This window comes from Choristoneura fumiferana, chromosome 14 (genome assembly GCF_025370935.1).
Source record: "Choristoneura fumiferana chromosome 14, NRCan_CFum_1, whole genome shotgun sequence".
Lineage (NCBI taxonomy): Eukaryota > Metazoa > Arthropoda > Insecta > Lepidoptera > Tortricidae > Choristoneura > Choristoneura fumiferana.
The window spans coordinates 11,101,349-11,124,863 of record NC_133485.1 but is presented as its reverse complement, the minus strand read 5'-3'; the positions used below and the strand labels follow the sequence as shown (position 1 = coordinate 11,124,863).

The following is a 23,515-nucleotide window of genomic DNA, read 5'->3' as shown; positions in this document are numbered from 1 at the left end:
ACATAAGGGATCATTTTGAAAAAGGGTCCTTTTTTACTCGACAGCTACCAGTAAAAACAATTGTGATTTTCGAGTGCATAACTACCTATGTATAATTGATTAGGTAATTTCTTGGCACGCTTCTTAGCCTAAACGAATCGAAGGATTTTTTTTTATTATGGGAGTGACAAAATATTAAGTCCAAATGAGAGAAAGAGTGGAGGATGTGGACCGCTCTAAAATGAGTTTTGAGTTAGTGGGCTATTTTTTATATTAATTATTATACGTTGTCACCTATAGGTATTTATTTGGTCCTGCTGAGGTTAAATAGGCGGATCCACAAGGAAACGTTGTGAAAGTACCAATCCTTTTAGTATTTATCCTTTTTCTAGAACTTTCAAAAAACAGACTTAAAAGATTAAATCCGAATATAGGTTTTGTTCACATTACTTACCATACAATGGTCCAACCATAATGATATACAAGCCAAGTATCAAAAATATTTCCATACGCCCTCCAAATGCTCTCGGCTTCGCCGCTACCATCAAAGTGTTAACAACAAGTCCCAAGACGTCACACACTGCTTTTTTAAATTTATTGTTAGGAGCACAATTTTCGTTCGTTTTATCTTCCATGGCCGCAACATCCTCAAGTTTAAGTACACCGTATAACAACGAGCCGCAATGTAAAACGAGAAGCAAAGAAAACACACCGTAGTATCCCAAAAGTCGTAAGAATATCCCACTTAGTACTGTCCCCATAGGAGTGCCCAACTAATGCAAATAGTCACAATCCCCAAACGAAATGTTCTGTTTTCCACTGATGTTCTATCTGCCATGAAACTATACATCCCCATAAAAATAATAATGTAGCTGCCAGTTAGTGCCGCTGGAAGTGCTTCAATAAGAACTGTCGCCGATAAGGACACTTCGTAATAAAAATACGTTGCTAAAAGTAATCCTGAGTTAGCAATAATTTCTCCAATCATTGGGAACAGTATACATATCTTCCTTTTTTTGTTTTTGTCGCTCCATGCCCCAACAAAGAGCACCATAACAGCGGGTATAGCTGTCTGAAGCGGGAACTTCCAAGCGACTACCTTTGCCACTTCATTTCCTTTTCCAGTCCAGTAACATTTCTATGCTGAATTCTGTCACATATTTCTTCGCCGTAATCCAAATTGACCCTGCACGCCTTTTCCAAGTGCATGTTCTGAACGGCAAATGACGACAGCGCTGTGCAGAGCATGTAAGTAAACAAACATGGTTCCACGGTGATTTCGCGCCATAAATTCTTGATGCTCTTTAACACTCCTTTGGATTTTTCCCGCCATGATTTATTAGAGTCTCCAGTAAGACGCGTTTTCGAGTTGGTAAGTTTGCCACAACTGTGTGTATGTTCGCTGCTCATGTTACCGCATGGCATCCCAAATGGGAGTCAGTAAAAGTGAAAGAGCCGCCGTTTAATATTGCGGTTGACGCTGCACTCGGTGTCCGACCGATACGGCGCCGTCACTCGGTGGACTAAGGCTGTTGAGTTAATCTGTAGGGTTTTTGGGTGTTACGAAAACCTGAGTTTTAAATGTCAGGTTCTGAATCGAAGAGAGTTACAAAAGTGCGTTGGCGCGACTGTTCGCCGCATCTCGGTGACTGCGATAACAGAGGTCTCCCCGGCGACACGGCTTATTTATTCGAGCACCGTGCCTTACTCATCCGCCGTCATTTTTCCTTGCTTATCTGCCAAGCGTGCGCGGTTGTGCACCTAATTAAATACAACGTTTGTTATGTTAGTACAACCTGTTTAAATTCGCTTTGTAAATGTTATCGATGAGGATCACCATAATTTTACTATCAAGTGACGTGGAACTGATTTTAAAACACAAAACACCGTATTAATAAAATCATTTTTTTTAAAGCATGAGAGATTAAAAACAAATGCAACTTATGAATTGTCGACCTCTTATGAATTGACGTGGGTGACGACAATACACGACGATAATCTAATGCACGATCTACCTATATAATAATTTTCCAAATAGCTAAAGTCACAGACATACTTAGCTCTAGCCATTACTGAGGTTTAAACGGCAATGGGAAGTCCGCATCGCACGAAGAACAGGTAACCGAAGACGGCGTTGGCTCGTCTGCCTCTAGGTATACTGACGACATCGTGAGAGTTGCGGGCAACTTGAGGTGTCATTCACTGTGGCATTCTACCTATAAAAGAGGAGACCATTGTCCAACAGTAGATTATCTTTAGGCTGATGTTGATGTTCGAGTAACAGTTAGTCACTACTAGGTAGACTAGTTGAACGATGTGGAGAGTTGAGTCCAGTCGAATAAAAAAAAAAGACGACAATATAACAATTAAGGCACACGGCAGTGCCAGGTCAGTGTTAAAAAAAAGACATTGCAGTCGATCTATTTACAAAAGCTTTTCGGGCACTAACTACTCGCACAGTATCTTGTTGAATTTTAGGGCCAATTTTCACTTCAATTATGATAAAAATAATCAAATAGGTGTAGGTACTAATTAATTTTCATAGGTTTGACGTCATTGTCATCCAAATCCCAATCTGATGTTCACATTATTAAAATTATATAAATCCTTTATTATTATATAAAATAAACTTGGTCATTTGCTCCTTTAAGAAATAAGGCGCAGTTGTTTCGAAAGCCGTTTGTTTGGGAGAAAGTGAAATCGGAATATTATAATTGCAAGTACTTTAACATTGGCAACATATGTAATTTACGCAACCCTCAACATGAAAACTGGATGACAAGTATCTGAATGTTTAAAGAACCTTTAAAAAAACCTGCACTAGGTTTGCGTGGGAAATACAACAAGTTATTCTGAGAAGAGGCCTTTGCCCAGCAGTGGGACGGTTATACGCTGTGATGAAGATCGAACTACATCGCCTTCGAAAACCCCACATAACAGATTTTATCGAAGTTTAGAGCCATTCCTGAGATCATCAGTGGAATTTATGTATATATAGGCTGATGATTATGATAATGAAAAGAACTTTAGCCGGCTCCTCACTAAATTTTAAATTATAAATGTTCGTTGTTCAGACAAACATCCAAATATCTTCACAATCTTTCACATTTATAATATTAGTAGGATAGGATTCTCTAGATAGGCTTACTCGTATAGTCTCGCACACTACGCAGATGCGATAATAATTTATCTGTGTAGGTATAAACACTTAATTATCTGAAAAAATCAAACACTATGCAGATACGATAATAGCGACCGCTTACTTGCTCAACCTCGTATCTACCCGAATTGTATACAACAAATTAACACTCTACAATACTTAACATAACGATGATTCTAAAGCAATTTAATGTTGTCAGATACGAGGTTGAGAAAGTAAACGTCGAATACGAGATGACACATGAACTCTAACTAATTTGTATATGCAGCTAATATCCGCACCATCTTTCAATTATGTCAGTCTCTACAGATACATTACGATAAAACATCTGCGTTATGTGTGTATTGAGCGGTATTGAAAGATAATGCGTTCAGATACAGATATCTTATGGTATCTGCTTAGTGTGTGACACGCTTTAATCCAGCACACACCTGCACAGAAGAAAAACATTTGAAGATTTAGATAGTACAGTCACCAGCATTAATATCTGCCACAGCGGAGCGTGCAAAAATATCTGACACGTTTTTCCGGCCCTAGAAATAGTCGTATCAGATATTTATGCACGCTTGTTGCGTCAGATATTGGTACTGGTGACTAGTGGTGACTATACAATAGATTTATTCGACCGGATGGCCAAGTGGTTAGAGAACCTGACTACGAAGCTTGAGGTCCCAGGTTCGATTCCCGGCCGGGGCAGATATTTGTGTGAATAACACGAATATTTGCTCTCGGGTCTTGGATGTTTAATATGTATTTAAGTATGTATTTATCTATATAAGTATGTTTATCCGTTGCCTAGTATCCATAGTTCAAGCTTTGCTTAGTTTGGGACTAGGTCAATTGGTGTCAAGTGTCCCATGATATTTATTTATTTATTTAGATATGGTAAGACGATAAAGGAGTAGAAAATAATGATAGTTTAAAGGAGAAATATTTTTATTTTAAAGTATCTGTGAACGTGTCTACTCGTCGACGAGACCAAAAAATTATTACATAAATTCATATTATATTCATATTTGTTTCTACAGGCAAATTTAATGTAGGTTAGCATTAGCTTTTAGTCGCCACTTAGTGATCACTTAGCGATTCAAAGACGTTGCGTGTTAGGACGTATACCTACCATTAATATCAGCGCCTATAAAAATTACTTAGCCAATGTTTATAAAATGTTTTCGGCTATGAGAGCAAATGAGGGTTTCCTGACTGACATGAAATATCGCTAGATGGCGTTAGTATCGTGAGGTCCGTTTGGCGTTAGTCCGGTCCACCCACTCCAAGCCCTCTCGTTCTAAGAGATGGCCTGTGTCCAGCTGTAGGACCCACGCTAAGAAGATGATGAGAACATGAAAAATAAATAAATCATTCAAAAATATCCTATCCTGCTCATCTGATCATATAACACGCATGTTCACTAGTTCGTGAACCTTATTTTAGCGTTTGCAGACCACTGATGGTCTTCGAACCATAGGTTGGCAACCACTGTCTAACGTCGAAAAAGGCCAAGTGAGTGTCGGGAATTCTTAAATAATTAAAAAAAAAAAACAGAAAAACAAAACATCATTATTAGAAATTTTAATGACTTCAAGTAACAATCTCCACTGTACTGTGGCTGGCCTATTTCATTTTAAAGTGCTGTAACATCGTTGTCATGTGCATACATTTCTTTGGCTTGAGGGTTCTTCACTACATCTTTTTGCTCTGTTCTGTGTATCAGGTAAAGCTTTCTGTGAACAAATTGATGATAAGTATAAAAGTTTGATGACACTTTAAGATCAGGCTATTTAATGTACTCGGAATGTCTGCAAAAAAGTACCCAAATCTTTATAGTTAGAAGTTAGAACATAGTGTTGTAGAGCTGTAATTTACTAAATTAGTAGCTTGTTCTTATCTCTGTGTTTTTATTGTTGTTTTTTATTTTATTTCATTCTTCATTTTTTTTTTTTTTTTTACTTTGCGTGCCAATCTACCTGCTATGTAAGCCATTCTAGCTAGCCTGTCAACGGGGGCAGGCTGAAAACCAGCGCTGGCAGCTTCTGAGCAAGCGCAGCATAAGCTGAGCCTGTTCCTTTTGCCACACAGTGCAAGGGACTGGCAAACGCATTTTTTATTAGTTTATTGTTTATTTGTATTCTGTGTGCCTATCCTGTATTGTTCATGTTGGCAAATAAATCAATCTTAATCTTAATCTTAATCTTAATCTTAAAACGCAATTTACTTTCAATTTTATCCGAGCGAAACTCGGTCGCCCAGGTACTAACTTCTTCTACAGTGAGTACATGAACTATTTATAGTGAAATTTAGTGAGCATCAAAATTGGCATCATTATAGATACCACTACCAGTGTCAAGGGAGAACTTGACCTATTTTTTATATTTACGTTTTTGGAGGAATATATATTATGCCATTAGCAATAGGATATTTTGAAATCCATGGTACTAAGATCCTCATTATTTAATAGACTTGGAATCACGATCGTTTTCCCCACTTCTTTCTGTTACACGATATAAGACGAGGGTAGAGAGAGATGCTGAATGCAATCACAAACCTCAACGCGTTAGACAATATGGCCTCTGGTGACCGTGAACTTTTAGCTGATGAGGCATTTAACGGAGAATTATTATTGTCTTTATATAATATTATATCACCACTATGAATTTCCGGTTCAAGTTTTGTGTCTCTTTCGTTTCATTCTAGTAAAAGAGAAACGTATATTATAGCAATCATGTTGTGGTAGTAAAGCCTAAAGACATCTCGCCTTGTTCTTAAGCGGTTGTTAAGCATATTATTATTGTTTCGCCGATTATTAGTTCTCAACCAACTTTTCTCATAATTTATTTTCGCCAAATGATCACTTGCCAACTTATCAAACGATTTTGTTTTATTTGCTAACATCACGGTTACCATCTGTACGTTTGGTCTGTTTGTTATAAAGTCACTTTTCAAAATGCCAACTTTTGGTTAGTAGAATGTTTTGGTTGGCGTAATATTCATTTCGCTGTACAATTTTTCCCAAATGTTTCATTGATTTTTTTTTTATAATATTTTTTCATTACACTCATGTTATTGATAGGTATTTGAAAAAAAATATTGAACAAGAGCGTGTCGAACACGCCTCGAAAAAGGTTTCCCATTACGAAAAAAATAAGTATATTTTTCTAAGGATTTCGTAGTTTAGGTATATTTTATACCTTAGGCTGCTATTTACTCTTAAACTACTAATAATTCTCAAGAAAACTTAACCGTTATAGTTTTTCCTTGTAAGTTTGTTATACTTACTACCATCCTGATTTTTTTTAAATTTGTCCACCCACCGGTTTAGATTTTAGAGGGGGGGGGACGCTTGATTTTAATGTAAATTTGCACTTTAAAGTTGAATATTTTGCAAACAAATCAGTGAATTGGAAAATCGTTTTAGCAACCCCCTAGTTTTAACCTATCCAACGATACACCCTAAAAAAATCAAAATATTTTTATTCTACCATTTTGTCGGCATAGTTTACATATATATTCGTGCAAAATTACAGCTTTCAAGCACTGACAGTCCCTGAGCAAAGCCGACAGACAGACAGAAAAACAGCAGACAGACAGACAGACATGCCGAAACTATAAGGGTTCCGTTTTTGCCAATTTGGCTACGGAACCCTAAAAAGACGATTCTGGCACTCGCCGGCCACTGACGAAACGTTATTCGTTTAATAGTTCTTTGGCCTAGTGAAAGATTTGACAAGTGATAAGTTTTCAAAACGTTTTAAGTCATTATAATATTCTGCTTTATAATAATTCGACCAAATGATACGTTGTCATACAAAAACTTGTTAATAGTTAGTTGTCAAGTTGAATCATCCATCAGCGAAATGTTGATTGGCAAGTGATATTCGGTCGGCGGCCAATTGTAAAATCCGCCAGATCACGAAATTCCTACGCATATCATGAAATGGCGCCATTTCACGATATGCCTAAACGTTGGCCAGGCATATCACGATGTGCCTGAGAAACAATACGGCAGATCGATTAGAGCAATGCATTCGTAGATATTCCTAGTTCTATACCGGGCACATCGTGATATGCCGAAAAAAAGAATAATTTAGGTACGACGAGCGAAGCGAGGAGTGCGGTTAGTATGAATCGTGACCACAACCCACAAGCCGAGCAAGCGAAGCGAGCGGCCGCGGTAGCGGCCGGCGAAGTGCCAGAACCGATATGTCGGCGTTTCATGATATGCCTAGGAATTTCATGATCTGCCAAAACTGGCCAAATCATCAAATGATGGCGTTTCATGATATGCCTAGGAATTTCATGATCTGTCTATACGTCACCGGATGTCCCTTAGCCAATTCATAAAATAGCGCCATTTCAGGAAATGCCTAGGAATTTTGTGATCAGGCGGATTTTACGATCGGCCGCCGACATATCAATTTTTAAACAAGTTCCTATCAAAATGAATACTATGTCGCGAAAGTCGAACTTTCAAGTTGACAGACACGTCTATTGGCATTATTGTTTTGTGACATGCAAACGATTATCAACTTTAGGGTGGTAGACCACAGATATGGCTGATGGTACAGTAAATATCTCCCATGTCTCAATATGAATACAACTTACATAAATATCAAGAAGGCTGGTATCGTCATTGCGCCTCCTAGCAGATAAAATGCCCCCGGTAGTGTGGCGAGGGTATATTTGTATGTCTGAGAGTATAACGGTGTGTAGATCACCGGCGCTACTGCCTCTACGAACCCTATGAGAGAGCACATCTTGCCTGAAAGAGAACATAAAATATAGGTAATTTTTTATTTACAAATTACACGTGAGTACTAAGTAACTGGATATTGGTGAAATCATAATCATTATCATCATCATTCCAGCCCAAATATATACTTCCTACTGCTGGGCATAGGTCTCTTCACAGAATGAGAGGGCTTGGGCTGCAGTTATCACGCGGGCCCGCCCAGTGTGGATTGGGAATTTCACATACACCATTCAATTAATGCCCAAGTTTGTTCAGATTCCCTAGCGATGTTTTTCTTCACCGTAAAACTCGTGGTAAAAAAATCTTCTTTAAACACCTACCGACTTGGTCAGGTTCAACGACCTTGGTCCCTAGGGATCTGATGGCGGTTATTCCGGAATTGCCGAAGAAGTCGAAAGCCGGCCCGGAGTAGAACCAAGGCTTTGTCGGAGCCAATGCGTACACGCAACAAGATATCACTTTGCACGCCGTTGCTATGATGCCGATGAAGGCGTCATGCATTTTTAACAGTTTGCTGAATACTGTCACCGCTACTGCTGTGCCTGTAACATGAAAGGAAATAAATTTTGAAAAAAAAAATATTTTTGAACACAAGCTTTTTGCTGACTGTACTTGCATTGTCATCCAAACTACATTTCCGTATCAAATTTCAAGTCGATGCTATTAACCGTTCGGGAGTTCCCTCCTGCAGAGATAATCCTGGCTGAATAACCATAATTTTACTACCAGATTAATATATTGTAACCTGACTTACGTAAGTAGGTATGCCAAATTTCAAGTTAATCCGACCACTAAAAGTGGGTCAAAATGAACTTGCAAGATTTGACCTGCACATACATACATTCATATACCTACCGAAAGTTATAAAAGCTTGTAGGTAATTTATGAAGACTGTTACGAAGCTTGCGCTGCGGTGTGAAATAGTAGATTGTTGCACCAAGCAGAAAGTTATTTATTATTGTACCGAGTGCCGATTTGGAGCCCGAGCGTCAGCAAGGGCTTTAAAAAGTACGCGGGCAATATAAATTACTTAATGCGGTGCATAATCAGCTATTCTTTCAACTATTACAGGAATAGTAGACGAAAAAAAAACTCATGCTAAACAATTAATAGGAAAGAAATGTCACTAGCACTCGATGATTCAATTTTTGTAAGTTTACATTCGCACTCTCAAAAAATGTCCACGGAAAATTCGCAAGGTTTCCGCCAATTTGTTTTTTTTTTCATTTCTTACTTTTTTTTGGTAGTAGTATAGTAGATACTTTTACCCGCGATCTGTCAAATTTCGGATGGGCGCCAGGTTGGCCCACCAAACACACAAAGTTTTTTTTTTAATAAACGGCTACTTACTATTTTTGGTAGGATTGGTAGCAACAATTTTTTACCGGTAAACTCCCAGTAATGTTTCCCGACTATTCATGTTTAAGTTACTTGACAGAGTTCTACAGGTTTATTCGTTTTAAGGCAGACAGGTTTTTAATTATTAATATTTTATTAAAAATTTCTGATGCTCCTGTGAAAATGACAGCTTAAAAGTGTTATATTATGATACTATACGTATGTATTTAGAATAGGCTCGTTATAAGCTTTCATTAAACAATAAAGAAATAACTCCCTTTCTTAATTTTAAAGAATTAATTTTTATGATAAGTTTAATCCAAAATTATCTAAAATTTGAGCCAAACACCAAAGTTCAAACTTAACCTTTGTAACAGTTCTTTGACCGTGAACGAGCAGTTTTAATCAGTTTGTATCTATACAATAACGTAATTATTTTCTGACTGATGTAATATGTTGTGGTCGGAGCTAGTTTTTGTATCACAATGATCAACTTGAGTAAGGCTTATGGGAAGGACAAGGATGTATTTTACATCCGCAAGCAAAATCTATTACTAACCTCCGCGTAGTAGCGCATAATTAATAGTAGATTACACTACAAGTGAATAAAACGCACCATTTCAATCGAGACATTTATAAATAACCGTGCTGCAGTCTAGGGTTAGTAGTTAAGTCGAGGGTAAAATGTGTTTTATAATCAAGTTATACATTCTGCTTTTTACTTCCAATGCAAAGAAATTAAACAGTAGTCATGGGAAAAAAAATCTAAATCATTTTTATTTTTCGTGCTTTTTGATAACAAATAAGTATATTAAATATAGTAAATAACTAGCATATTTAAAACTTACCGCATAAACCCATAAGGATGGAATATGTGAAAAAGAGGCTGATTTCAACATCATCCATCATATACTTCAGCACTATGTATTGATAAAGCATTGTTCCTTCACCTAGAAAATAAAAAAGTCTTGTTCAGTTCAGTAACAGTTTTTAATGATTCATGGTACATTGCACATATTTTCTATTATGAAATGTAGGTACTTAATGATTTCCTTTAATAAGCTAAATATATTTCATCGCCTATATAGATAATAAAATTGCGTATACATATCTATCTACCTGTACAAACAGGGTGAAAGTTGAGATGGGCCAACAATACTGGGTTAAGACACTAACTTTAGTTAAAATGTTAAGTACCCTACCCTACCCTAGGAGTTCCTAGGGTACAGGAACACCATACAGTACCATACAGTTGTATGGAATAAGTTTTCTTTGATTTGTGGGTGTTCTAGTACTCTAACCTCAGTTGGTCTCAAAGAGTGTTTTAATCCTTGATAGAAATGGGACCGATTGGCATTAAAAAAAAGTCAAATCTATCGATTTTCTCGCTGACTGTACATTTTATCAAAAATCTGTGAATGTCGATTGTCATCACCCAAAAAGTTAGTAAAGATCTCCTAACAGCATTTTCGCGTAGCAGCAAGGGATCTGGTAGCTGTCCTTGTTGCCCCATATCAACTTTCCACCCTGTATAAATAAGTATGTGGTTGTTTTGTGTGTACGGTCAAGGACTTTCATTCATGAGCCACTATGGAACCTTTTCAAAGGAGTCATTACCATTTTCCTTGTTAATTAATGCGATGTCACTATGACGTTTACTGTGAAATGGTTCCATATTTTCTCTTCTCTCGTGCAGAAGTAAAGATGAAACCTAATGTCGGTGTCAAATTATAAACACTATTTACGCTGAGGAATACGTCTTCGTTGTAACTTGCCGAATCATTTTGTCTAGACTTGTATCTACGACTGTTAGTTTACATGCATTTATTTGGTAGGGATACGATATTAGGTACGTAACAAAGAGAAGTATTTAATTAAACATGCAAAACATTTTGATTATGACTTTAGTAACTGAATGCAATGAAACAATTTACTGCCGCTCGGTGAGAAAATATACAGATATGTCATGTATGTCATGTCGATGGTGAAGAAATAGTAGATTGTACAACAAGTGCTTAAAATGCGCAATTTTATATGCGACGTATAGGCGACTGAGGATAAAGGTTAATATATACCGTAAGCGACAGGCTAGCAACCTGACACTATTGTACCGTTTTTGTCAAACTTAAAACCTAAAATTGCTAAAAGTGGCTCCGAAGTGGTAAAGTTTCGTGTGCTCTGCCTACCCCATTTGGGAATACAGGCGTGTTGTTTGTGTGTGCGTATACATAGACGGCCATTAATAGTTAAAAGAAAATTTTAAAATAATTTTTCAGAGACCCAATTAAAGCATAACAGATTAGCTAAGACTATACCAAATGTTGATTTAAAATACTAAGCTTTATAAAGAAAAAAAATTAAGTGCGTCTCCCCCCCCCTTTCTAAGCTAATACATAAACGAATTCAAAAGTCCCGACGCGCTCTTGGCCGGCTTATTACTGTTTTCTCTAACTAGGAGTTAAAATGAATTTTAAATATTTTAGTAACACCATCAAATTAAAAATATTGTCGTTGACAAAATAAATTATTACTTAGCAGTTTCAATTCAAATCGTGTATTTCATGGTTTAATATTAAGTACTTAAGCTCTCGTGATAAAATATAAATAATTAATATATTTAATACTTATTGTGATAAAATTAAATGATTCAACTCACGGATCTTGACGATTCGTCAGGAAAGGTATGACTACGTTCGATCTTTTTAGATGATCTTTTTCATTTGACCGTTCTCGATATTCGTGGGTGAGTGAGTGGACCGTTTAATTTTGTGATTTCATTTCATGTTTTGTAGATACTTTCTTAAGTGTCGATCTCAATGAAAGCATTATAAGTATTGATAAAACCACTATAAATAACTCACCATAGATAGGTCCAACAATAACAATGTGAGCTGCAATCACTAAAATGACCTTCAATCTCGCACTCGATTTGAACACAATACAAATTGTTTCCCAAACATTCTTCGGATGGAAGAAATCTTTTACCTTTTCAAACCAAGTCCCTTCTATTTTAATTGGGTTTACATCATGAATCCTAAAGAAAGTATACAGAAAACCGAAACAATAGAGAGTAGTTGTTGTTCCAAATACTCCGTAGTAGCCAAATTCTTGTAATAATATACCACTGATTGACGTGCCTGCGGGTGAACCCAATGTCACTATAACAGCGGCGATTCCAATTCTGAATGTACGTGACTCCACGGACGTGACATCTGCAAGGTAACTATAGGACCCCATTAAAGCAATTGACAATCCACCGGACAAGGCAGTCGGCAGTGACTCTATCAGCCCAGTCGCCCAAAGCGGCCATTCGTTGAAAAAATACGTGGTCAAGATCAAACCAAACGAGGACACTAATTCACCAAAAATAGGCAACAGCATAAGAGCTTTTCTGTTCCTTGTGCGGTCGCTCCATGCTCCAACAAACAGTATAAAAATAGCTGGAATGCCGCTTTGTAGAGGAATCTGCCACGTCGTCATATCAGCCACCATTGACTGGATTTGGACAGTGATATTACCCTCCCATTCATCACACTTCTCCTTAGTATGATTTAATCCAACTCGGCAGGCCTTTTCCAAGTTTAACCTCTGAACGGCTATGCTTGATATCGAACTAGGTAATACATAGCACAGGAGATACGGTTCAATGGTGAAAAAAGCAAATGCCACCTTCACATAGTCCAATAAAGGTTTACGTGGTTCCCTGGGTTTAATTCCACCATTTTCATTGCTATTTGCAGTTTGAGCTAGTTCAATTTCAGCCTCTTTCATGTTTTCTGTTGAATTATCATTAATTTTTATCACTGAATAAGCTTGGCCACGCTGAGGTCTGTTTATTTGTAAACACGGATCACTACTGACTACACGTATTATCAATTGATGTGGAGGCTTTAAGAAACTTGTTTAGACTTAATTACATATATCACATGGCGATAGGTTCGTTCCAGGCGTCCTTGAAGATGATTCTACATAATACCAAAGTTCATTTGCATTCCTCTGCGGGTATTTTTGTCAGGTGTGTCATGGCTTAGTGCACGTAATATTGTATCTTTATACTCTAACGATCCGGTTTAGGTACCTATACATCGTTAAAATGTATTCAATCCAAAAGCGTATAGTATTGAAATACCATACTTATCGTAATTCAAATTGGTATTTTTATAGTTTGAAAACTTTGTTTGTCCCTGTACTCGTACTTACTATTTCATGTATAAAGGTACATACAGTAAACATAATTTTATATTTTAACAAAGTAAGGCCGTGGTGGCCTAGTGGTTTGACCTATCGCCTCTCAAGCAGAGGGTCGTGGGTTCAAACCCCGGCTCGCAACTCTGAGTTTTTCGAAGTTCATGTGCGGAATTACATTTGAAATTTACCACGAGCTTTGCGGTTAAGGAAAACATCGTGAGGAGACCTGCACAAACCTGCGAAGCAATTCATTGTTGCGTGTGAACTATGGCCCAAGCTCTCTTGTTCTGAGAGGAGGCCTGTGCCCAGCAGTTGGACGTATATAGGCTGGGATGGTAAGGTTTATTGAATTCAGTCGTGTCTGAATTTTCTTTCTCATTAATGACCTTGAGATTTTCTTCTTGCACGTTACGTTTTATCAGGTAAAGCTACTATCCGGAACTTCAACTGGGTCACGCGGGAAATTGCGCTTTCTCGGGGTAAAATGGAGTTTATGTTAATTATAGATAGTGGAATATTCTATTATTGATGGAATTTGGGAGTCTATTCAGTAGCTAGTAGGTATTTATCAAAGATTATCCCCTATATATAAACAGAACGATGTGCAGCCGCCAACAAAATTTACTTAGCTAATCACAGTGATATAAGCTGTACAAAATCAAATGCTGTAAATCTTTCATTAATCAAGAACTCGTCATTTACGTCTTTCCGGTAAGCAACTTTAAAACTGTGTCAGGTATAAAATTGCCGCAAAAACACAAAGTTGCTTCTTCAAAATAATCGCACAGGCGTTAAAATATAACATTAACTTTTATCTGCTCAATAGCGTCAAGAAGAGCGTTATGTTTTTCGAGTAAATAACAATAGTTGTACGTACGTAGTACGTTTGTCTATTTCTTCGTCATGCTCGGCAGACAAACTAAATTAAACGGCTTGATAAATTGACCACGGCAACTGTAACGTTGCCGAAACGTCGAGGTGAATATTACTCGTGTAAAAATAGCGTGATAAGTCCCGTTTATGGTATTTTGACTATTTGATAAATTTACTCGTGTTATATTATAGGTGTCGTTAGATTTGTCTTGGTAGATAGTAACTATTATATTATAGGAATGACATAAATTACAATATTTCAATCAAAGCACGTATGATTGCTCGTCACTGACCCAATAGTTGTAATCTTTTATTAGGGTTCCGTAACCAAAATGGCAAAAACGGAACCCTTATAGTTTCGCTATGTCTGTCTGTCTGTCTGTCTGTCCGTCGGCGGCTTTGCTCAGGGACTATCAATGCTAGAAAGCTGTAATTTTGCACGATTATATATGTAAACTATGCTGACAAAACGGTACAATAAAAATTTCAAAAAAAATAAAAAAATAAGGCCTAAAGTGGGGGTGATATCGTTCGATAGGTCGATAGGATTAGAGGGTTGCTAAAACGACTTTTTGATTGTTTTTTGCAAAATATTCAACTTTAAAGTGCAAATTTTCATTAAAATCGAGAAAACAACACTTTGAGGTGCTATGTACCCTGAACTTTACAGTGCTAGCATGATAGAAATCCCCTTTATTTTAAAGATTTATTAGTTATTTTCACTAAGTTCCTATTAAACCTATTATTCAAAATTTAAAATCCAAATTCAATGTCTGGTATGTACATGACGGAACCCTAGGAGGCGACTTGGATACCTTACTGTCTGACCTTTCTACCCTACCATCAAATCCAAATTTCAAGCAATTGGCTTAGAGCTTAACTTTACCAAGTGTGAATCATTTTTGCAAAATCCTGATTTAAATGTACTGGACTTAAAAACAAAATTCGATGCACCGACATCCAACATTAAAATAGTAGATAGATCCCTCAGCCTCCTTGGATCTTTTCTATATCGCTTGCTATTTCAATTGTACAATTTATTGTTTGTATTGTAGTGTCTCTTATATTTGAAGAATCCTTCCCGAATTATATTTTAGAATCTTTATTATCTAAATTCAAAAAGTATGAAAGTGTGTTTAAAATTAGTCCCCATTTCGCAATCGTTTCTAAGTATACTGATATACTTCGCTGCGGTCCATTCACTGAATTCAATAATTCACTGACACAAATGGATGACTAAATCAAAGCAAACGTGACATCAATTCTGACCATTCAGCTAAGCGAAGAATCTTGGACTCAAGCATCCCTTCCCGATCGCTTTGGTGGGATAGGGATTCGCAAAATTTCTTCTATTTCCGCATCAGCATTTTTGTCCTCCGCCCATGGCTAGGCAGATTTCATAGGTAAAATCCTGAGGATCTTCCCTTTAAACTATGACACCGCGGGTTTGACGGAAACCAAAATAGCTTAGTCTTTTATTGCCTGTCCGGGTAAGGATTTCCTAGAAAATTTAAAATTTAAAAGGTGACGACATTTAATCAGATTTGACATATGAATCACTCCTGAGCCGCAGCAAGAGCTCTGATCGTGCCAGTCTATAGGCTGCAGGTACAAAAGAAGCCGGATGCTGGTGTAACCATCCATCCATCAGCCAACACTGGTACTTCTCTAGAGCCCGAAACTCTCAGAATTTCAATCTGCCTGCGACTGGAAGTAGCAGTTTGCGCACCGCATAAATGCCCCTGCGGCATTGAGGTCAACGCGTTGGAACACCACGGTCTTTCGTGCGAGACGAGTGCGGGCCGCTTCTCATGACACACTGCTCTCAATGACATTATCCGTCGCTCTCTTGCCAGCATTACTGAAGCCATCGGGCATCGCCAGAGATGCTGGCACGAGACCAGACGGAATGTCACCGATTCCGTGGAAATTGGTTCGTATACACACTAGCTCCTTGCAGCAGCGCCTTGCAGCAGCAGAGGCGGCCTCCGATCACTAATCGTTGATCGGAGGTAATAATATTAAATAAAATGCATTTACGCAACGTATAGTACTTTTTGACCTACCCGAACAGAAAAAACGAACTGAACACATTTTAGAAAGTTTTTAGAAAGTTTAGTTGAAAAACTCTAACCTAACCTAACCAAACTACGAGAGCCTACAGTCACTGAAATTGACCGTTTGAATTTCATTATACAGTGAATAAAATTTAATAACTAACTAAAAAATTATATAATAACGATATAATTTAATATGATTCAAAGCAATCCACATCACAGTGGATTAAATATTCAGAACAATTAATTTAACTGACTTTTAACCTTATTCTGAACGCAGCTGTCCGGGTCCCAGTTGCCGTATTAATTAACATCTCGATCTTTGCATAATCCCGGGAATCCCGGGGTTGTCTTTAATCCTTGCGATAAATTGCATAATTAATGGAACGATGCCTTTGTTATTATTGTCGTATTTATTCAGTGTTTCAAATAGTGCTTTATATTACTGTATATTTATTAATTTCTTTGCTCATTTTCTAGACTATGATAAGAAATTAAATGATCCAGAGGAACCGTTTGACATAAGATGATGAATTTTAAAGGAAGTCCCATAGTAATTTAATAAGATCTCGGAGTTTCAATTCCGCTACCAAACCCTATTGATGAGCTATTGCTCCCGCGGGCAAAGTAAAATATAGTGAGAAATAACTTTGGTTCCGTTTATTTTTTTAATTACCAATTAATCATCTATAAGTTAACCAACGCGATGGTAGCTGTGGAAGACAAGCGTTATAAAAGATAATGGAACGATAAGATAAGGTAGCAATGGAACAGCAAAATCACAAGTCTCTTAGAGCAATAGGCGCTAAGTTTTAAGGTCTCTACCCACTAGACGTACCGTACCGTATAATGTCATGATCATAATAGGGACGTGTCAGAAACGTAGTGTCAAGCGCATTATATGACACACGACGGCGACGGTTGGTTAGGAAACGTGCTTGTGGGAATTATCTCATACTTTTAAACACAAAGAATATTATTTTGCCTGACACGTTGCTATAATGGTCATGCATGGTAGGATACGGTGTAATGGATAGAGACCTTTATACAATACAGTACAATAAAATATAATATAAGTTCTAAGTTCCCAATCCGCACTGGGCCCGCGTGGGAACTAAGGCCCAAGCCCTCTTGTTCTGAGAGGAGGCCTGTGCCCAGCAGTGGGACGTATATAGGCTGGGATGGATGGATGGAAAATATAATATTACATCACATTATTATAAAACACAAATTGATTACACTACCCTCAATTAATTTAATGAGAATCGTCACTTTTTGTGTCACATTTGACCTATTCAAAAAAAAATTGACAAAGTAGTTACTACAGTCTACAGTAAGAAGAGAAATAAATTGTTATCTATTAATTCAGTAATTGTCGATTAAGACTGTCAATTAAGTAATTAATATTTATTAAAGTAATTAAAATACATATAATTTTACTTTACATGATCAAATTTTAATAATCTAGGATAATATATCAATCATTTGTTTTTTAACTCAGTACTTACTGGACCATAATTTAATGTAATTTATTCTATTTCGTATTTTGACAACGTCTATCTTCATTTTAAGTTATTAATTATTATTGTGCTCCATGAATATCTACTTTGAATATTTACAGACAAGAAAGCCAGTTAAATTAATAATAGTACGGTCGAGTTCATTAACTTCTAAGCAAAAATTTGATAAAAAATATCTGAACACGACTCTATTGTTAACGGCGTAGAAGCGTGTTCAGATATTTTTGATACAATTTTTGCTCAGGAGTTTACGAACTTGACTGTACATGTTTGTACGGTCATTGTATATCTTGCCAATAGATGGCGCCAGCAAGCGTATTATCGAGGCACCTAATAAAAATAAACTAACGATTTTTCTAAAGATCACAGCTAAAGATGAAACCTTGACCGTTTGATTTTTAGACAAAAAATATCCTTTAAATTTAATTTTCTTCGAAATCGTTAGAACCGTGTGCGGTTGTTGTGTTATATTACATTACTAGCAATTTGTTTATCGCTATCCCGCAGGAACTATGCAATTTTCCGGGATAAAAACTATCCTATGTCCTTCTCCGGGATTCTAACTATCTGTATGAATTTCATCTAAATCGATTCAATGGGATAGACGTAATGTAATGAAGTAACAAACAAACAGACTTACAAACTTTCGCATCTTTAATATAAAAGTGAACCGCCAGAACGGGAAAAAAAACGAGACAGAGCAGGATGGCGCTCTACAACACCATTTTGATACGTTTCTCCCAAACAACGCATTATTTCTCTGAAATTTTAAAGTAATTCGATTCTTTGACCGGAATCGCGAAAAACTTAATAAAATATGACTTAATAAAAAACATTAACTTAATAAAATTAAAATATGATATTATTGAGTGTGTACATTTTGTACATTAAGCAAAATAAAATCACAAGTTCGAATTTCGAGCCGAAAACGAGCGATCAATTATCTATGTCAATGTTGCCATGCAGGGAAAAATAAATCTATTCATTATCCTGCATTGCAGTCTGTAAAGCTGTTTACTCATTCATTGCCGCACTCCAGATTACGCTGGGCTTAGTCATGAAATTTGGTATATATGTAAACAGCTGGATGTCTGAAATAACACATAGGCTACTTTTATTGTAATATTCCCACGGGATAGTTGTTCTTAACACAACACCTCAATGAGGATTACGATATAAGTTTTGGGGTTTCCCACGGGAATTTTATATAATCCCGGAATTTCAATTGTAACTACCTGATCGAATAGTTTACATTTAAATGGTAAAAATAACATGCATTTAAAATTACAATTAAAATTAAAATTTACAATTTTACATGTCATTACACGCGCAGCATCGAAATTTTATTGCCAAAGTAGCACGTCGCACTCACTACCTTAACAATAGTGTTTACCGACTCGCTCACTCTCGCAACAAAAGACCAGTGTCTTTTTCTTATGACCGCGTAAAAGTCGTCTACCCTATTCACGGCGAACATGCCAGACGCGCTACAGCGCCACGGTAGCTGCAGTATAGCACGAAACGCATTATTATACTGCACTCTGAGTCTACTGAAAGATTTTTTGGTGTAACGATACCACAAGTGGCTCGTATAGAACGCCTGACAGTAAGCCCCGAATAAAGATATTTTGACTTGGTCCGAGCAGCGAGCGAACCGGCGCGCCAACATGTTACCCCGCATAGCAATGGCCCTTCTTTGTCGCTCCAGATCTTCATCATCTTTTAATGTGTCAGTTAGTACATGTCCCAGGTATTTAAAACTGGTTACAATTTTCAACTCGATACCATTTAACTTTACAGTCGGAATGATATCCGGTCCTTTACCGTACCTAAATACCATTAACTCAGTCTTTTTTACATTATAGTTAAGGCCATGTGATGCCGCATACCGTTCACAAATTGACAGCAGTGTTCGTAGACCTTTGATATAATATTAGTGGGATGATTTGGCCAAATATTAGAATTGATTTCATAATGAGGCCGGTCATTTCATGAAATGGAAAAAACCCACTGACAACCATCATTATATGGATTGGCAAAATCAATGAATATTCAGCATTTAATTATAATATGGCTCAGCATACAATCATCATAACATTATTACCTATATTATAAACATACGAGTACTAGCCTCTACCCGCGGCTTCGTTCATGTTAATTATTAAACCTCGTTTTCGGTTTTCATTGAATTGAAATTCCGGGATTTCCCAAAAAGTAAGTCGTGCTGTTCAATAACGTTTCATAAATAAAACAATAAATTAAAAAATCAAAAACCCGACTGCTTTAAAAAATACTAAAAAGAAGAAAACAAGTCTCACTAGACTAACTTAAAGTTCAACAGTCGGGACCCATTAGGTACTAAGAATTTTTCAGCTGGTCACGATTTGAATGGGTGAATGAATGGAATTGCCAGTCTTTATATATATATATATATATATTCAGCCGGCAACCCCTTACTTCCTGGCCTCTGTAGTAATGGACTATTGTACATACACTTACCGCACTCACTGATCATAATTGTAAACTTGCTCGCTGGCCATTTCATGAAATGCAGCCGTTTCATACAGTGATAATAATAATAATATAATGATAATATTTTTTTGGCCACCCTACTAGGATACGGGGTAAACCCCAAGGAAAATCAGAAATTAGTAACGTAATTTATTCAATTCCGTTTTCAACGACGGAGTCACTTATCGTACCTTAACAGTAGGGCAACTTAATTATGTAGTGGGTACAATAATTTTTACCCAAGGGTGGGTAGTTGGTGTCGAGGTTTGGCTGATCACGTTTATGGTATCTTTTTAAATCCCTAAAGTTATTAAAGTCGGCTTATCTTTCGCTGGCTCGTTCCCGCAGCGTTGCTCAGGTAAGCAGATACGGACGGGCGGCGCGGTTAGCCACATCATGAAGTAATAAGTTTTATGATCTGGCTATGACACACATTTTATATCCTAGGAATACCACGAATGAATGAACTATGAATGGTTTAAGAATAAATGGCCTTCTGCATCAGCAACAGGCGCAATACGATTAGTCACCAAATCATTCTAGGAATTGATTTGCACAGTGTTAAAAAGTTGGACAAACAATAACTGGAACTACTGTTTGGAAACGTTTGTGTGTAAGAATATCTACAGTTTAGCGACTAGTCCCGTAGTTCCGTAGCGAAAATGGCAAAAACGGAACCCTTATAGTTTCGCCATGTCTGTCTGTCTGTCTGTCCGTCCGTCCGCGGCTTTGCTCAGGGACTATGAATGCTAGAAAGCTGTGTTTTTGCACGAATATATATGTAAACTATGCCAACAAAATGGTACAATAAAAAAAATCTAAAAAAAATTTTTTTACAGTACGTAAAGAATAGACGTAAAGCAGGGGTTATTTTTTTTTCTCATCCAATCTTGTAGTGTGGGGTATCGTTGGATAGGTCTTTTAAAACCATGGGGGTTGTTAAAACGATTTTTCGATTCAGTGATTTGTTTGCAAAATATTCAACTTTAAAGTGCAAATTTTCATTAAAATCGAGCGGGAAAATTCAGGATGGTAGGAAGTATATCAAACTTACAAGAAAAACTATAACGGTTAAGTTTTCTTAAGAATTATTAGTAGTTTAAGAGTAAATAGCAGCCTAAGGTATAAAATATAACTAAACTTGGAATATTCCGTACAAAATACGAAATCCTTAGAAAAACATTACTTCATTTTTTCGTAATGGCTACGGAACCCTATTTCGGGCGTGTCCGACACGCTCTTGGCCGGTTTTTCACATAAATTTTTAAGTCCTATTATAGGAAATTCGAAAATATTTCTTACTAGCCTGTTACCCGCGACTCCGTCCGCGTAGAATTCGGTTTTCACTATCCCGCTGGAACTATGAAATTTTCCGGGATAAAAACTATCCTATGTACTTCCCCGGGACTCAAACTATCTGTACTTATACCGAATTTCATCTAAATCCGTTCAGCGGCAGTAACAAACAAATAAACAAACACAGACTTACAAACTTTCGCTTTTATTATATTAGTGTGATAACATTTTACATCATAATGACCACTCTTCATAAAAATATTTAATACTATTGATCGAAACTCATAATCATCAGCATTCATAATTTCACTAATCACACACCTTGTTCATTCTAATCTTTGTTTTAATATATTTTCATATACTAACGATCGAAACTCCTAATCATTCTAATTCATAACGCCAATATTCATAAATTTGTTTTATACTACTATTTGTTCCGCATTATTGACGCGCAGGGACTTGGAAAATTTACTATGGTGTGAAACTTGTGTGAAAAGATGTTTTTAAGTAAGGACTGTGGTGGCCTAGTGGTTTGACCTATCGCCTCTCAAGCAGGTCAGTTCAAGTCAGGTCGTGGGTTCAAACCCCGGCTCGCACCTCTTGAGTTTTTCGAAATTCATGTGCGGAGTTACATTTGAAATTTACCACGAGCTTTGCGGTGAAGGAAAACATCGTGAGGAAACCTGCACAAACCTGCGAAGCAATTCAATGGTGTGAAGTTCCCAATCCGCACTGGGCCCGCGTGGGAACTATGGCCCAAGCCCTCTTGTTCTGAGAGGAGGCCTGTGCCCAGCAGTGGGACGTATATAGGCTGGGATGATGAAGTAAGGACTACGTTATAAGGTACGACGACGAGCGAAGCTTTTCTGAAATACAACATTACGAGTTGAAATGCTCTTAGTAATGACATTATTAGTAAAAAAATATGATCACTGTTTGTTATGAGTTCCGATGATAGTAATAAAAAATTATGAACAAAAAAATATGAGGAAAAAAAATATGAAGAGTGATTATTATGAACACAAGTCGGTAGTAAAACAAATAATAAGAAATAAGAATTTTATATGGGCCAATATGGAGCCATGTGGGGTGGGAGGCCTATGTCAGTGATACCGTTAACATATCTTTTGAAAAAGGAATAAAGCGTCATTTTCCCTGTATCATTCAAATTTACAAAAAAATAAATTAAACTTTATCTATGAGACATTAAGTTTTAAATTTCGATGTCATATTTTGTTGTATGGTGGGCCACAGGTGGGACCAGCGCTGGCTCTAGAGGCTGTGGGTCGGTTTAAAAAAAAATTGAATTACTTCATAGGTTTGTGCAGGTTTCCTTGTGAGTTTTCTTTTATCGTAAAGCTCGTGGTAAACTTCAAATATATATATTGTTTTTATTTATTTATATAACCATTTTAACAGTAATATGCATTTGCAAAGTATAATTTTGGCGGTGACTTAAAACAATTCAACTGCACACGATTGAACTGTTTAAGCCGGTGTTACCGTACATTTTTTTTTTAATTTTAATTTTAAGTTAGTTTTTAGATAAGGTCCTCACTGAAAGTCAGCGCCACGGCTTGCCGTGGCATTATGCTGAGTGGGGACCTATTTAGCGTCATGTATGTCTTTATTTGTTCTATGTTTGTTCCTATGTTTGTTTTATGGCGTTAAATAAATGTATTTTCTTTCTTTCTTTCTTTCAAATATGTAATTTTGCATATGAATTTCAAAAAACGCAGAGGTGCGAGTCCGGTTTTGAACCCAAGACCCTCTGCTTGGGAGATCATGTCAAACCACTAGTCTACTACAGCTGTAATAGTAGCAACTACGATTGATATATTAT

General features: G+C 36.9%; 1 protein-coding gene and 1 pseudogene across 1 annotated transcript; both read right to left on the bottom strand.

Annotated features, from left to right (window-relative positions):
* Positions 1-422: 422 nt before the first annotated feature.
* Positions 423-1,673, bottom strand: LOC141434742 (lysosomal proton-coupled steroid conjugate and bile acid symporter SLC46A3-like; annotated as a pseudogene).
* A 3,023-nt stretch (positions 1,674-4,696) lies between these two features.
* On the bottom strand, positions 4,697-13,107 carry LOC141434649 (lysosomal proton-coupled steroid conjugate and bile acid symporter SLC46A3-like). Its single transcript, XM_074097073.1, has 5 exons — positions 12,089-13,107; positions 10,076-10,177; positions 8,210-8,431; positions 7,742-7,898; positions 4,697-4,863 (listed from the first exon to the last, which is right to left on the bottom strand). Exons 1-5 carry the CDS (start codon positions 12,996-12,998, stop codon positions 4,764-4,766), a joined length of 1,491 nt encoding a protein of 496 aa, XP_073953174.1. The 5' UTR covers positions 12,999-13,107; the 3' UTR covers positions 4,697-4,763.
* Between the last annotated feature and the right edge of the window lie 10,408 nt (positions 13,108-23,515).

What these genes read in the sequence shown, in the direction of transcription:
- LOC141434649 (XM_074097073.1), bottom strand. Translation starts at nt 12,998, where the DNA reads ATGAAAGAGGCTGAAATTGAACTAGCTCAAACTGCAAATAGCAATGAA. An exon ending in TATTGTTGGACCTATCTATG is followed by an intron (nt 10,178 to 12,088) that starts GTGAGTTATTTA and finishes TTTATTTTCTAG; the next exon opens with GTGAAGGAACAATGCTTTAT. An exon ending in CGTTGAACCTGACCAAGTCG is followed by an intron (nt 7,899 to 8,209) that starts GTAGGTGTTTAA and finishes GTTCTCTTTCAG; the next exon opens with GCAAGATGTGCTCTCTCATA.